This window comes from Metopolophium dirhodum, chromosome 5, assembly GCF_019925205.1.
Source record: "Metopolophium dirhodum isolate CAU chromosome 5, ASM1992520v1, whole genome shotgun sequence".
Taxonomy (NCBI): domain Eukaryota; kingdom Metazoa; phylum Arthropoda; class Insecta; order Hemiptera; family Aphididae; genus Metopolophium; species Metopolophium dirhodum.
In genome coordinates, this window is record NC_083564.1 from 12,958,865 (window position 1) to 12,971,753 (window position 12,889).

At 31.1% G+C, this 12,889-nt stretch overlaps 2 protein-coding genes across 2 annotated transcripts; one reads left to right on the forward strand and one right to left on the reverse strand.

The window, feature by feature from the left end:
• Nucleotides 1-1,692: 1,692 nt before the first annotated feature.
• LOC132945013 (FGFR1 oncogene partner 2 homolog) lies at nucleotides 1,693-5,178 on the forward strand. The gene is made up of 4 exons (XM_061014618.1): nucleotides 1,693-2,585; nucleotides 3,045-3,293; nucleotides 3,367-3,513; nucleotides 4,983-5,178. The coding sequence occupies exons 1-4, from the start codon at nucleotides 2,451-2,453 to the stop codon at nucleotides 5,058-5,060; spliced, it is 609 nt and encodes a 202-aa protein (XP_060870601.1). The 5' UTR covers nucleotides 1,693-2,450; the 3' UTR covers nucleotides 5,061-5,178.
• Nucleotides 4,786-7,840, reverse strand: LOC132945014 (signal peptidase complex subunit 3). Its single transcript, XM_061014619.1, has 5 exons — nucleotides 7,494-7,840; nucleotides 7,313-7,388; nucleotides 6,290-6,376; nucleotides 5,935-6,038; nucleotides 4,786-5,411 (listed from the first exon to the last, which is right to left on the reverse strand). Exons 1-5 carry the CDS (start codon nucleotides 7,634-7,636, stop codon nucleotides 5,291-5,293), a joined length of 531 nt encoding a protein of 176 aa, XP_060870602.1. The 5' UTR covers nucleotides 7,637-7,840; the 3' UTR covers nucleotides 4,786-5,290.
• Nucleotides 7,841-12,889: the final 5,049 nt, after the last annotated feature.

Here is a 12,889-nt window from a genome sequence, read left to right on the forward strand (position 1 = left end):
ATATCACACAAGACACAAATTATGAAATATAAAAATTACAATCTAACTGTAGTAGTACCCATTTTGTGTTGATTAGAATGAAACTATTAATAATGTATTTTACATTTATTTTGTCCTAAACTTTCCACAAACAGACATCAAAGTAATACTAGTACACAGGTACAGACAAATTATGTACTATTGCTTATCAATTGGCTTTGATGTACTATATTATAATAGTATAAAAAATAACAATTTAAAAATATATTTTTTTTTTTTTTATTGGGTAACCCGCGGCAACATAGGCCATTGGGTGTGGGGGAGGGCACTGTAGGTTTTTAAATTGGGTAGGTTGGTACACGTGTGTGTTGTGTTTTGGCAGAATTTCTATTGGGGCACCCGTAAGTTTCTGCCGTGCCCCGGGTGGGGGAGGCGGCACTTGTTCTCCGGACACCGTGACTTGCACTGAGAAAAATACCGCCCGGTGGTCAAGGATCAAACTCGGACCGGCTGTGCCGAATCCGTCGCGTTGGATCACTCGGCCACCTCGTCCCCCTAAAAATATATTATGTCGATTTTATATAGTAATAAGATGTTTAATTATACTAGCAAAAAAAATATAAACATTAACATAAATAACTGTGATAAAAGCATTCAAAAAATCCATGTTTAAAAGTATTTTATTTTAATATTCTACAGACGATTACATATATAAAACACGTCATATTTTTTTTTTTTAAACTATGGTTTATTGTTTATTATTAATTATGAAATAAACACAGTATTAAAAATAAACCATTACACGGACCTAAATAGTTTGTTTACATAAGTAGGTTTTCTAAGAAATTTGGATCATAACTGATAAAATTAAAACAAATACGGTATAGAATAATACATGAAAAATTGGAATGAGAAGCTCAGTTATGAATAATAAACGTTGCACTTGTTAGGAATGTTTATGCTACAACAGTGTCCATTGAATTACATTAAAACTGCACAATATTGTTCAATTCCATTAAAAAATGAAATTTACACGCGGTTTTTGAGTTCGTCGTAGAAGACCAACACCAAGGCACCACCAGTACCTCTGAGTACATTGGAGAATGCACCCTTGAAGAAGGCAGATGTACCTTCGTTCTTGTAAAGTTTACTCCAGCAGTCCAGCTAAGAGCAATTTGTGATCTAAATAGAAAGAAGTCTGTGTCTAAAACATAGTAGACCTATAAACTAAGTATTACTTAGTAATAAACTTAGTTTATAATAGGTCTATGCCACGAAAATTAGAGATATCTCTAATCTTTATGGTCTATGCTCTAAAACACGGACTAGGATATTATACAGGGGCACAGGGCACGATATGAATATTGTGGTTACGAAATGTAATACAACAGGCGGAGTTCGGGGGGATATTTACCTTTTAGCATTACTAGCGCCATCTTAGTGGATACTTATGGAACTAGAACACATCATACAAATTTCTAGTTTCATAAGTATCCACTATGACGGCGCTAGTAATGCTAAAAGGAAAATATCCCCCCCAAACTCCGCCTGTTGTACAACATTTCGTGGTCAACCCCTCACACCATCCAACCTTGTTGTGTCCAGTCCTGTATATCTTTAATCGTGGTCCGTGCTATAAAATATTCTCTAATGTGTTCATGGATAACAATTTCGTTTTTGATTACAGAAAAATGATAACGACGGTGGTCTAATCAACTTACTATAGACAGACCCACCACCCACGACAGCAGCTGATGCATGGTAATATCAGCGGCGTATTTACTTTTTTATTGTAATAATAATATTGAAAAAAAAACATTGTCGAGATAACAGTAAACAAAGTTTACAAATTACAGGATAGTGGAATACAGGTTTAAGATTTGCACTTTGCAGCTGGATACTGACAAGTGACAACTGACTATATAGACAGTTGCGAGGTAGAGACGCAATATTATATAATACGATAATTGTATGTTAATACTCAGTGTGCATTCAATATTACAATACGATTGTTAATTGTCGTGTTTACGTCCGTTTGTTATTCGCATACGACGAGTCACGAGCGCTATAAAACAATATTATGTCATAAATATATCTACATACGTATTGTATATCATAATGTACCCATATTATTAAAATATTATATCAAGACTGGAAATTTCCGTACCGCTGATCGTTGCCCCACTCCGGCCAAGACATTAAGGGTCCGCCACCTACTTGACTGCCTACGCTCGCGTATTCCATTTCAGACTTAAAATATAGTCATAGTTCATAGTCGTCGGTTCGTGGTTGTGGTCTCCGTCGTGTGTTTCGTGCAGTGCGGACATCGTCGTCAATGGCATTTCGAGAAGCTGTTGTGCACACGTCTCGTCGTCTCGTGTTAGTCCACCGAGAATCACGAAGACAATATTAATACGATATTTTCGTATTACATTGAAACTTGCAGGTGACTGTCTACCGGCTTCGGTGCAATGTCCGTCACCGTACAGCAGATATTGTCCGACGCCAAGCGATTGGCGTCCAAACTCAAAGAACACGACACAGCAGCCGACGCGTTGTTGTCCCAAGCCCAGTTCGTCTACAAGAAGATCGACGCTATGAAACAAGTAACTAGATAATAACTATATTATTATTATGTAGGTGTATACCATACAAATGGGTCCCCTCATAGGTAGACTTTGGGTTGGTGTCTGGTGATGGAGCTTTTGACTCCCTCACCATTATATGAATTAACCGTACGAATCACCTTTCAGTTATACAAATTATTTTTAGTTAGCTTTGAAACATCTAGAATTTTCCATAGATTTCCCCTTTGGCAGCTTATTAAAATTATCTTATTTCCATAATTTTAGAGTTACTGAGTTTACAAAATAAGAATTTAATGCAAAAGCTTATGTATAAAACTACTATTTAATAGATACATAACAAGCCTCCACAAGCAATACAATTATATGAGATTCCAACAATCAAATCTTAAGTTCGCCTATGAGTACCAGTTGTCGTTTTTTTTATTCAGGTCTAGTGTCTACTGATAATTATAATGTTTTTCACTGTTGCTTATCTAGTATACAGACGATTTGTCGGAACTCAACGACATGGAAGAAGGAGGTCTACCACATGAAGAACTGGTCAACTCGATACGCACCGAGAGTCGACAGTTACAAGAGATTGTACGAGAAAACCGAATATTAAGAGCAATGGTTGCTGAGCACCAGACTGCGCTCGAGATGATCATGAGCAAATATAGGTCACAGGTTTCGCATCTTGTTGCCCAAACTAGTGCAGACCAGCTTGTTAACAACCTCACAGCGAAGGTGAAATTAGTCATACTTTATGTTCAAGGAATAGGTTAATAAAATTTATTTTCCTTATTTTCATGTCTTTCAGACAATTGAAGAGAAAAATGCGTTGATTATTCAACAGGAAGAACGTATCAAAGAAATGATGGCTGTAATGAGTCTTGCCTCTCGTTTAGAAGCTGAAGAAGCTAGTAAAAAGGAAGAAACTATTGGCAGGTTACAAACTGAAAACCAAGTACGTGTAACTTAGTATTTTATTTTTTTTGAAAACAAAATTGGCTTTGTTAATATAGTGTAACTCATACTTTATTCATCATAATATGTAGTAGAGATATACTGCAGCTATATCATAATATAATATTTATTATATTATAATATTTGACTATGTTTCTATTTTTAAATTATTGGCACTACTTTTCTTGTCATAATTTTTTGCTTAGTTAATTATTTTTTGTACAAAATAATAAATTAACTAACATGCTTGAGTAGACTCATTTTTGGTAGGTATTTGTTTACTCTGGAATTGTTTCCTTTCAGGCTAAGAAACAATTTATTAATGTAGTTTGAATATAGTTAGATGAGTACATTATTTTACAAAATGTAAAAAATACTACACTAATATCATACATTCTTAACAGTTAATTTTTTACCACATCAAAACTATACATCTTACCTATTTAACAATTTCAACTATACATTAAATTATTAATTATTATATACCTACTTAAATATACAAAAAAAAGGTTAATTTTTCATATTTCTCAAATCTTATTAAACATTTGTATTCATGATCTTTTAATACATCATTCTGTTGTATTATTGTTACAGAGTATTTTCTACAATATTAATATGAATAAACAATTTTAATTTTATTGACATTTTTCCATAGGTAATTTGTATAACCACTAAGTTAGGATTTATTCAAAGTTTGATAAATACAGTTTTAAATTTCATTAATATCTTCATATCATTAAATCTATGCAATATTTTGTGTATTTTTAATCGTTCTTCCGTTCGGAACAATAATAATACAATTATGACAAAATTAAATTCAAATAATATAACAGCAAGTTTTTTGTGATTAAATGACATTGCGCTTCAATAGAAACCCAAAAAATGTAGTCGTAAAATAAAATGTAATTAATGTAGTAAATATTTAGATTGGAGGTATTTATAGCTTCATATGTAAGAAACTAGCCAGTGGTGCCGAAAGATTGTTAAATGCAGACTGGTAATGAAATAAAAAAAATTGTTAGTGAAAAATGAAATAGGTACTCCATTTTTCCTAATACTAAATAAAATAAACTCAAATATATTTTCTAATATAAATACTATATTGTGAAATACTATATTATTCATTTTGTAAAAAATAAATATTATTTTTCACGCTGTTTGTTGTAAGATTATTATGGTTTTATGAAAATACAAAAAAAAAAAATAGGATATTTTATAGTTTCAATATTCACTCAATTAATGAAATGATAAATATTTTTAAATAACTCAATAATTCAGATAAATATGTGTATTGTGTATAACATAAAGTTAAATACTTGAAAATATGTACATTGTCTTGTAATTAATATTAATTATGATAAATTATTTAGGAAATTGAGATTTAAAACAATTTCATATAATTTTAATATTTTTTTGGTTCAATTGTTGGATATATTGTATAATATATATGTATGTATTTTTTTTTTACAGACACTTAGAAAACTATTGAAAATATCCAGTGATCTGTCAACAGAAAAAGAACCAGACACGATATTGGCAACTACGTAAACTTAAAACATTACCATTGATAGCTATATCAAAGTACTCTTAAAATATTTAGTTAAAATGCCATTATTAATTGTGTCATTATAATAATTAAGGAAATACAAACAAATCATGAACACAATCATTTGGACTTAAATTTAGATAATAATAAAATAATTTTGAAGAAAAACCATACATTAACATATAACATAATATTATATTCATATATTCAAATCAGGAACAATGTTGTGTGATCATCGTGTATATTGTGAAGGAAAACTAAATGTATGAGATCCGATGGCACCCACAATTGGCAGTCGACCCACATTTGGTATGATGTTATAGGACAGGGTTAAAGTCACGTTTTTATTTCCTCTGTAAAACATAATAATAACTGAATTATCTAGTTTTATTATAATTTTAGTTTATTTTTTTGTAAAATATTAATGAAGAGATAAAATCTGAATACAATTTTCTAGTAGAAATAATAGAAGCAAAAAAAAAAATTAACAATGAAAATGATTAATTTAAGCAATGACTTAATATAGGTATAAGAAAAAAGAATTTTATTTATTGTCAGTATAGTCAACATTATAGCATTTTTAAGTATTATTTATACAATGACATACCATTCTGTCATTTTAATTTGTATTAACTGAGAATGAACTTTTTAAAATTAATACAGGTAATCTATATTGTCCAATTCATAATTGAAAATCAAATTTATAATTAAATTTTGATTAGTGCATATTACATTATATACTAATATGATTATACCTAACAATGTATTTGTTATCTATTTGTTAGTGTTAAAGTAGACCTAAGTATTTTTATGTTAAAACAAATATATATATTATATAAACGCTTTTTGTAAGAAATAATTATGATATTCAATTACCTTAAACCATTACCATCATCCCAAAAGTAATACTTTGTCCTCATATTTTTAAGGCGCAAGTTGGAGTTCTCTCCTCTCAAAATAATCTTGTCCCACAAAACTACCTAAATAAAATAATAGAACATAACAAAAAATACGTATTACGCAAGTAATTAAATAAAATACAGTGGTTCCATCTAATGTGGGCAAAATTGGCAAAATGGTCTAGTCCCATTTCTAATGTATACTAACTAATTTCGGTTTATATGGCCGATTCCTTAATGTGGGCAAATGAGTTTGGCCTCAACGTGTCCACATTAAGTGGAATCCACTGTAATATGACTGTTATTATTAACATAATATGTGTATAGTTTACTTGATTCAAGGCGTTTGTAGGTGTCTCATATTCTGCTGTCATGTAGACAAACAATTGTTTAACATTCCAATTGAACAGGCTAGTGAGATGTGCACAAATATGGTTAAGTAAATAATACCTTACAATGATTGAATTTTAAAATATAGTTATAGCCTATAGGCATTACAGTATAGTAATTATATGTATATATTAAGTTAGTTAGGTAATATATGTTTGTTATGTAATTAATAACTTTCAATTAAAAAAAAAACTTACGTTATTTAAAAAAGAGTTGACTCTTGGTACCTTGTACGGGATTTTCAGTAATACAGGAAAAATATATTTGAAAAACTTTCTTTAAATGCTTGAGTTTTAATGTTTTTAAAGAAAAGTATTCTTCATAACACTCATCATAAACAAAAATGAGAATATGCAAAACATTAAAAAATTTAGTCAACATGAGTGCAACATGGGGTAATTGATACTAAATTTGAATTAATTGTTAGATATATTAAATAATATCTAAATGTAGGTATAGTGGAAAATTCTCATTATGTTGATTTTAAAATAAAATTAGTAGTAGGTATAAAAATATTTCTATATATTATTCACAGAACTTGAAAGCGTGAGGATCAAAAATTTTTAGAGAGTAATACTATACTAACGCTATACAATATACTTGTACAACACAATTTTATTAATATGTTAATATTGGTATTCGTTTAGTATGTGACTTACCAAGACAATTATCTATAATACGTACAGACAATCAACGGGGGTACCGTGTTAACATTTTTTGAATGTGTATTCAATATTCATAATTTTTTTTTTTTTACTGATATTAAGTTTAGTTGATTTTGATATTATTAAATGTAATCCTCAAATCCTATATTATTTTATATTTGTATCACTAATTAATTAATACAAATAAAATTAAATCATTATTTTTGACTAAAAATATTATACGAATACCTAATACCGTCCAGTAGCCGCTAAGTCACATACTAAACAAATACCTTAATATTATACAAATTTGAAAAGGATATCTGTATCAAGGTTGAATGTTATGTGACCCAAGTCATTGATCTTTTTGGATACACCATACTCTGGTAAGTTTTTCCTGAAAACAAATCCATCAATTAACGCTACCATCGACAAAAAGGTGACGACGAAGCATCACTTTGTCTACCCGAGATGAGGTCGGGTCATTCTCCAATATACTTACACTTCAATTTTGAGCGTCTGCATCTCGGTACCAGTCCGGTAATCGACCAATATGGTGGAAAGAAAACATGCGAACGTGAGAGTAACGAGTACGCTCAGCGTGTAGGCCAGCACCGAGTTGCCCCGGGACAGTAATGAATGCATGGGCAGCTGATTTTGTCTGACAAACGATTTTTCAATAGTCCACAAATAAAACTCTTCGGCGGATGTACTAAAGCGCGGTCAGTTTAAGACGAACATCGCAAAAAAATAAATACGTACACAGTTTTTCGTTTTAACGGGTGATGGATAATGGATAATATTATCAAATACAATTTACGGTGATAACAGCGAATCGTGACGTTGAGCATCTCATGCCGTTAACCGGGTAACGAAAAACAAAAAATACATGACGTGGTTGCAGCTGCAGAACTACAACAGTCTGTCGCTGAGGCGCGTCATCAGAATAGTGTTGCCGATTGTGGTTTCCATATTCCCCTAGATAGCGTTCAAAAACCCACCAAAAAATAATTACTCTAAATCTAAAAAACCTGGAGCCAAATATTACACAAAATATTAATAAAATCCAATAAATTTCCCACTACGTTTTTTTTTTAATGAAAATATTTATTTTAGAGACAGAGGCTAAAAATAGGTCATTACTTATCATTATAAATCGCAATCATTATTCATTATATTCACATGGATTTATAAACAATAATTAATTCATATTATGTTGAATTTCAATTCAGACCTGGTCCATTTCAATCGCCCCCCCCCCCACTTTCGAAATTTGAACTTCTGACCACACCAAACGTTTGTGCATCGTTTGTGCAGTAATGTGCACCAAGTCCAATCGTTTGTGCATAAAAACTGAAAGCTCTATCCCTAAAACAAAATGGGGGGCCATTGAAACGGTAGCCCCCCCCACATTGAATATTTAGATTTTTGAATGTGCCAAACGTTTGTGCATCGTTTGTTCAGAAATGTGCAGCAGATCCCGACGTTTGTGTACAAAAACTCCCAGCGCTATCCAAAAAACAAAGTGGGGGGGGGGGGGGCATTGAAACGAGACACCCTCTTTTTGGAAAATTGAAATTTTTAAGGTGCCAAACGTTTGTGCATCGTTTGTGCAGAAATGTGCACCAGGTCCCGACGTTTTTGCACAAAAACTCCCAGCGCTATCCAAAAACAAAGTGAGGGGTATTAACACGAGGGTCCCCCTTTTTTGAAATTTTAAATATTTGTCATATTAATAAATGTTGTTTACGTACCTAATAGGTTTAATAGAATTTTACTATTGCCATGTATGACAAATAAAATCTTCAAATATTTTTAATTTATCAAGAAAGCATTATCTTGTTCTAATGTTTTTGATTTCAAAATTGTATGAATAAATACAGTTTTTTCTTGATGCATTTCTTTACTTAATATTTTATATTATATTTTGCTAATGAAAATGTGTTTATGGACAGGTACCTCAACTCGACGTTGCTGTATGTCCGGTCCAATAATGTAAGTTATAAGTCATTGTGTATATTTTAATACAATAAAAGCATAGTAAAAAAATAATTAATAGACTATATTAATATAGTACCTACTTAATTAATTTAATATACCTAACCATACCTATATACATATAAAAATATTATAATAATATAATATTTATGTTTGAATTCTTTAGAGCAATGGCGTATCAGACGTCGCTCCCAAACCGGCCGACATCCATCTGCATAACTGTGAGTTGAAAACGTCTATATTTAAAAATTGTTATAGTATAATATTTATCTAATAAATTAATTTTCTTTAGCATTCCGCAATAATGAGCGGTATAGTTTGTAAACTTACCAAAGTTATCTGGTGGATGTCGATACGTTGGTGAGCAGCCGTCGCACATAGGTCTGATGTACCTATGGAAAGTTATTATTGGATCGGTCATAATATTACGTTGAGAAGTTATCTGTCCATAAACTTATTTTCAGATTTGTAGGCCAATTCCGTTGCCATTTTTTAATCATTCTTTGTTTTTATTAAGGTTGAGGTGTAACAGCATTTTAGGGGCTATTGTAATTCCCACTTCCAGGACTTTATCATACATACAGCCGACAGCCCGATGACCTACATTTTTGTGTATTCTGGTCAGTGTTGGGAAGGAACGCGTTCCTTGAGGAACGCGTTCCTTTTATAGGAACGAAGCTCGGAACGCGTTCCATTTAAAATATAGGAACGAGGAACGGGAACGAGTTCCTATTTTGAAGGAACTTGAACGAAAATTTCCGTTCCTCAAATAATGAAAAAATTTTAACACGTTGAGTGCCACAGTATATTTTATGAAGCGCATATAGTGTGTTTCCGCGCCAAAACTGAGCCGCGACGCCGTCGGTCGACTGCGTGTCGTGTTCCAGGTCGTTTCCGGTTCCGCGCGCCAAATTAGTTCTTCTCAAACAAAACAAAATGTCAGTATAAAAATATTTTTTCAAATAAATTGAATTAAAAAAAAAACAGATTGTTGTATCATACTATGTCCTATACTCCTATGGGCTATAAGCCTATAACCTATAGCATGTCTCTATGTGTGGTGTATCGTGTATAGTACACACTATACACTGTATACTATACTACTATAGTAATATACATGTATAATATTATGCAATTATGCAATATGAATGTATATATATAAAGTTTCAAGTCTACGCTATACAACTTTTGAATTATAACAAAAAAAATCTAAGACAAATCATTTTTGTTAAAAATCGGTGCTCCTAGAAAGGAGTGAGTTAACCGATTTCAGTGGTGGTCAATGGTGTTTTTTGCGAAAAATTTTTAAGTCAGAAATAATCGGTTAACTCTCTCGGTTCGATTATTTCTGACTTAAAAATTGTTCGCAAAATACACCATTGACCACCACTCAAATTGCAAAAAAAGGAACATGAAGGAACGGGAACGCGTTCCTTTTTAAAAAGGAACGGGAACGCGTTCTTTTTTCGGGACAGGAAAGAGGAACGGGAACGAGTTCCTTTCTTACAGTAGGAACGAGGAACGGGAACGAGTTCCTTTTTAAAAGGAACTTTCCCAACACTGATTCTGGTCTACCCTATGATGGCGGCGAAGTAACGATCACGTCACCGTTTATCAGATTGCCCAGTTTGAAAGAGTCTCCAACAATTTCATCGGATAGGTACGCCATAAACCGTGGCATAGCGCTGGGCCAGCATAATTTTGTCCGGATCAATATCTACAAAAATGACGTCCCAATTATTAGAAGCTAATAATATAGGTACTTAATATTTATTGTAATATAATATAATATTAAACTCATTATACCCAGTTATTACGATTAAGTAGAAATAATATTTTTCAAATAATATTACAGTGTCTTTGTCGAACAGTCGGCGGTACGAAGTTTCCGCTGTGCCACAAAACGGGTCGACGCCGGTCGCTGAACATGGGAAGTCCTCAAGTCCACCCAGCATCGTATTGATGAATCAACAATACATCTTACATCTTACATCTTACATCTATCATTGCAATCTTATAATTATTCACCTGGATGCATGTAATCCTGAATGTACAGTTAATTTATTACTACCCATCTACAAAGTCAACACTGTATTAATAAAAGTATTTATTGTTAAAATAAAATTGAGTTCTATATTATTTGTAGGTACTTAAAAATTATTTGGGTATAAAGGAAACATATTTTAATCATACAAAATTAGATAAACTAAAAGACAAAAATAATAAGTAAATACGTCGTGTTAAAAATAGTTTTTAATTAATATAGGTAGGACAGGTACCTATTATGTAGGTAGGTACTTATCCAAAACTCGTTTATCAGGAATTAAATAAAAAGGGAGGTCAATTAAAAAAAGGTGGGTAAGTGGATGTCGCTCTGCTGTACAGTAGGTTACAAGTGGGTCACTGTAATGGATGGTGTTAAATTTGAATTCAATGATATAATATTATTGTATAAGAAAAACGATTCTGAGCGAAAACGGTCCGTCAGCCTATGATATTACCAAGTATATTTGATGATATTATAGTGAATAAAGTAATTTATATATAACCTATTTACGTGGAACTTTGTTTTAAATTTTTAATCCTTAGCTACAAAAGTTGAACATTTTATAAATTTTTAACTACAAAATAATTATTAAATTATAAATTTGATAAATGTTGTCAACATTTGATCTTTAAATGCTTATAAACAAAAATTAAGGCTATGTATTTTTAATATTTTTTAACTGCTATTAGAACGATATATCAGCAGCCTTATATTAAATTTTCACGCTTTTTTACCCAACGAATAAAATTTTATTGATATTTATTTTATAGAAAAAAAAAATTAAAATAATTGAAAACTGACTATGTCCGTAAACAGCTCAAAAAGAGTCAAAATATTTTCAAAATTTTATGGTGTATAGAAAATGCTAATATAAACATTCAGTGAAATTTTCAAGTATCTACAGTCATACGTTTTTTAATTACAACAAAATAAGAAAATCGTTACATGAGAAATCGAGTGAATATCAAATGTTGTAAAAATATGAATTTCAAACGTTCATAAAAATTTAATTTGACTTTCTTGTAGACATTTTTTTTTGATAAAAGTAGACAAACTTATAAGTAATCTTATATTACATTTTCAAATCTTAGATTTAAAAAGAAAAATTTTTATGAATTCTCAACTCAAAATAATTTGCTAGTTTTCGTGATTTTTCAGTATTTTGTCAAAATTTGAACTTTAAATGCTTATAAATAAAAACTGTGACTAAGGATTTTTAATTTTTTTCATCTGCCTTTGAAACAATAACTTAGGAGCCTTCTATTAAATTTTCAAGCTTTTTTACTCAACAGATAAAATTTTATTGATATTTATAGAAAAAAAAACTAAAAAAATTGAAAACTGACAACGTCCGTAAACAGCTCAAAATAGTCAAAATATTTGGAAAATGTTATGGTGTATAGAAAATGCTAATATAAGCATTCAGTCAAAATTTAATGTACCTACGGTCATTTGTTTTAGAGTTGCACCAAAAACCAAAATCGATTTAACCTTTGCGTAAAAATTCCCGTTTTTCCTTTGTTTATCATGTCGTTTTTGAAAACTACTGGGAAAATTTACTTTTGACCCCCCATAGTACCAACTAGATTCACTTTCCTATCAGAAAAGTTACTGTTAAAGAAAATTCAAGCACTTTTACTGTCCTAAAAGGTAATGACAGACACAAAAAAAAAATGGAAGTGACTCTGCTGAACAGTAGGTCACAAGTGAGTGACTGTTATGGATAGTGTTAAATTTGAATTCAATGATATAATATCATAGTATACGAAAAACGATTTTAAGTGGAGACGATTTGTCAGCCTAGGATATTGTATACTATATTTATATTGATATTATTAAATATTATTAATACC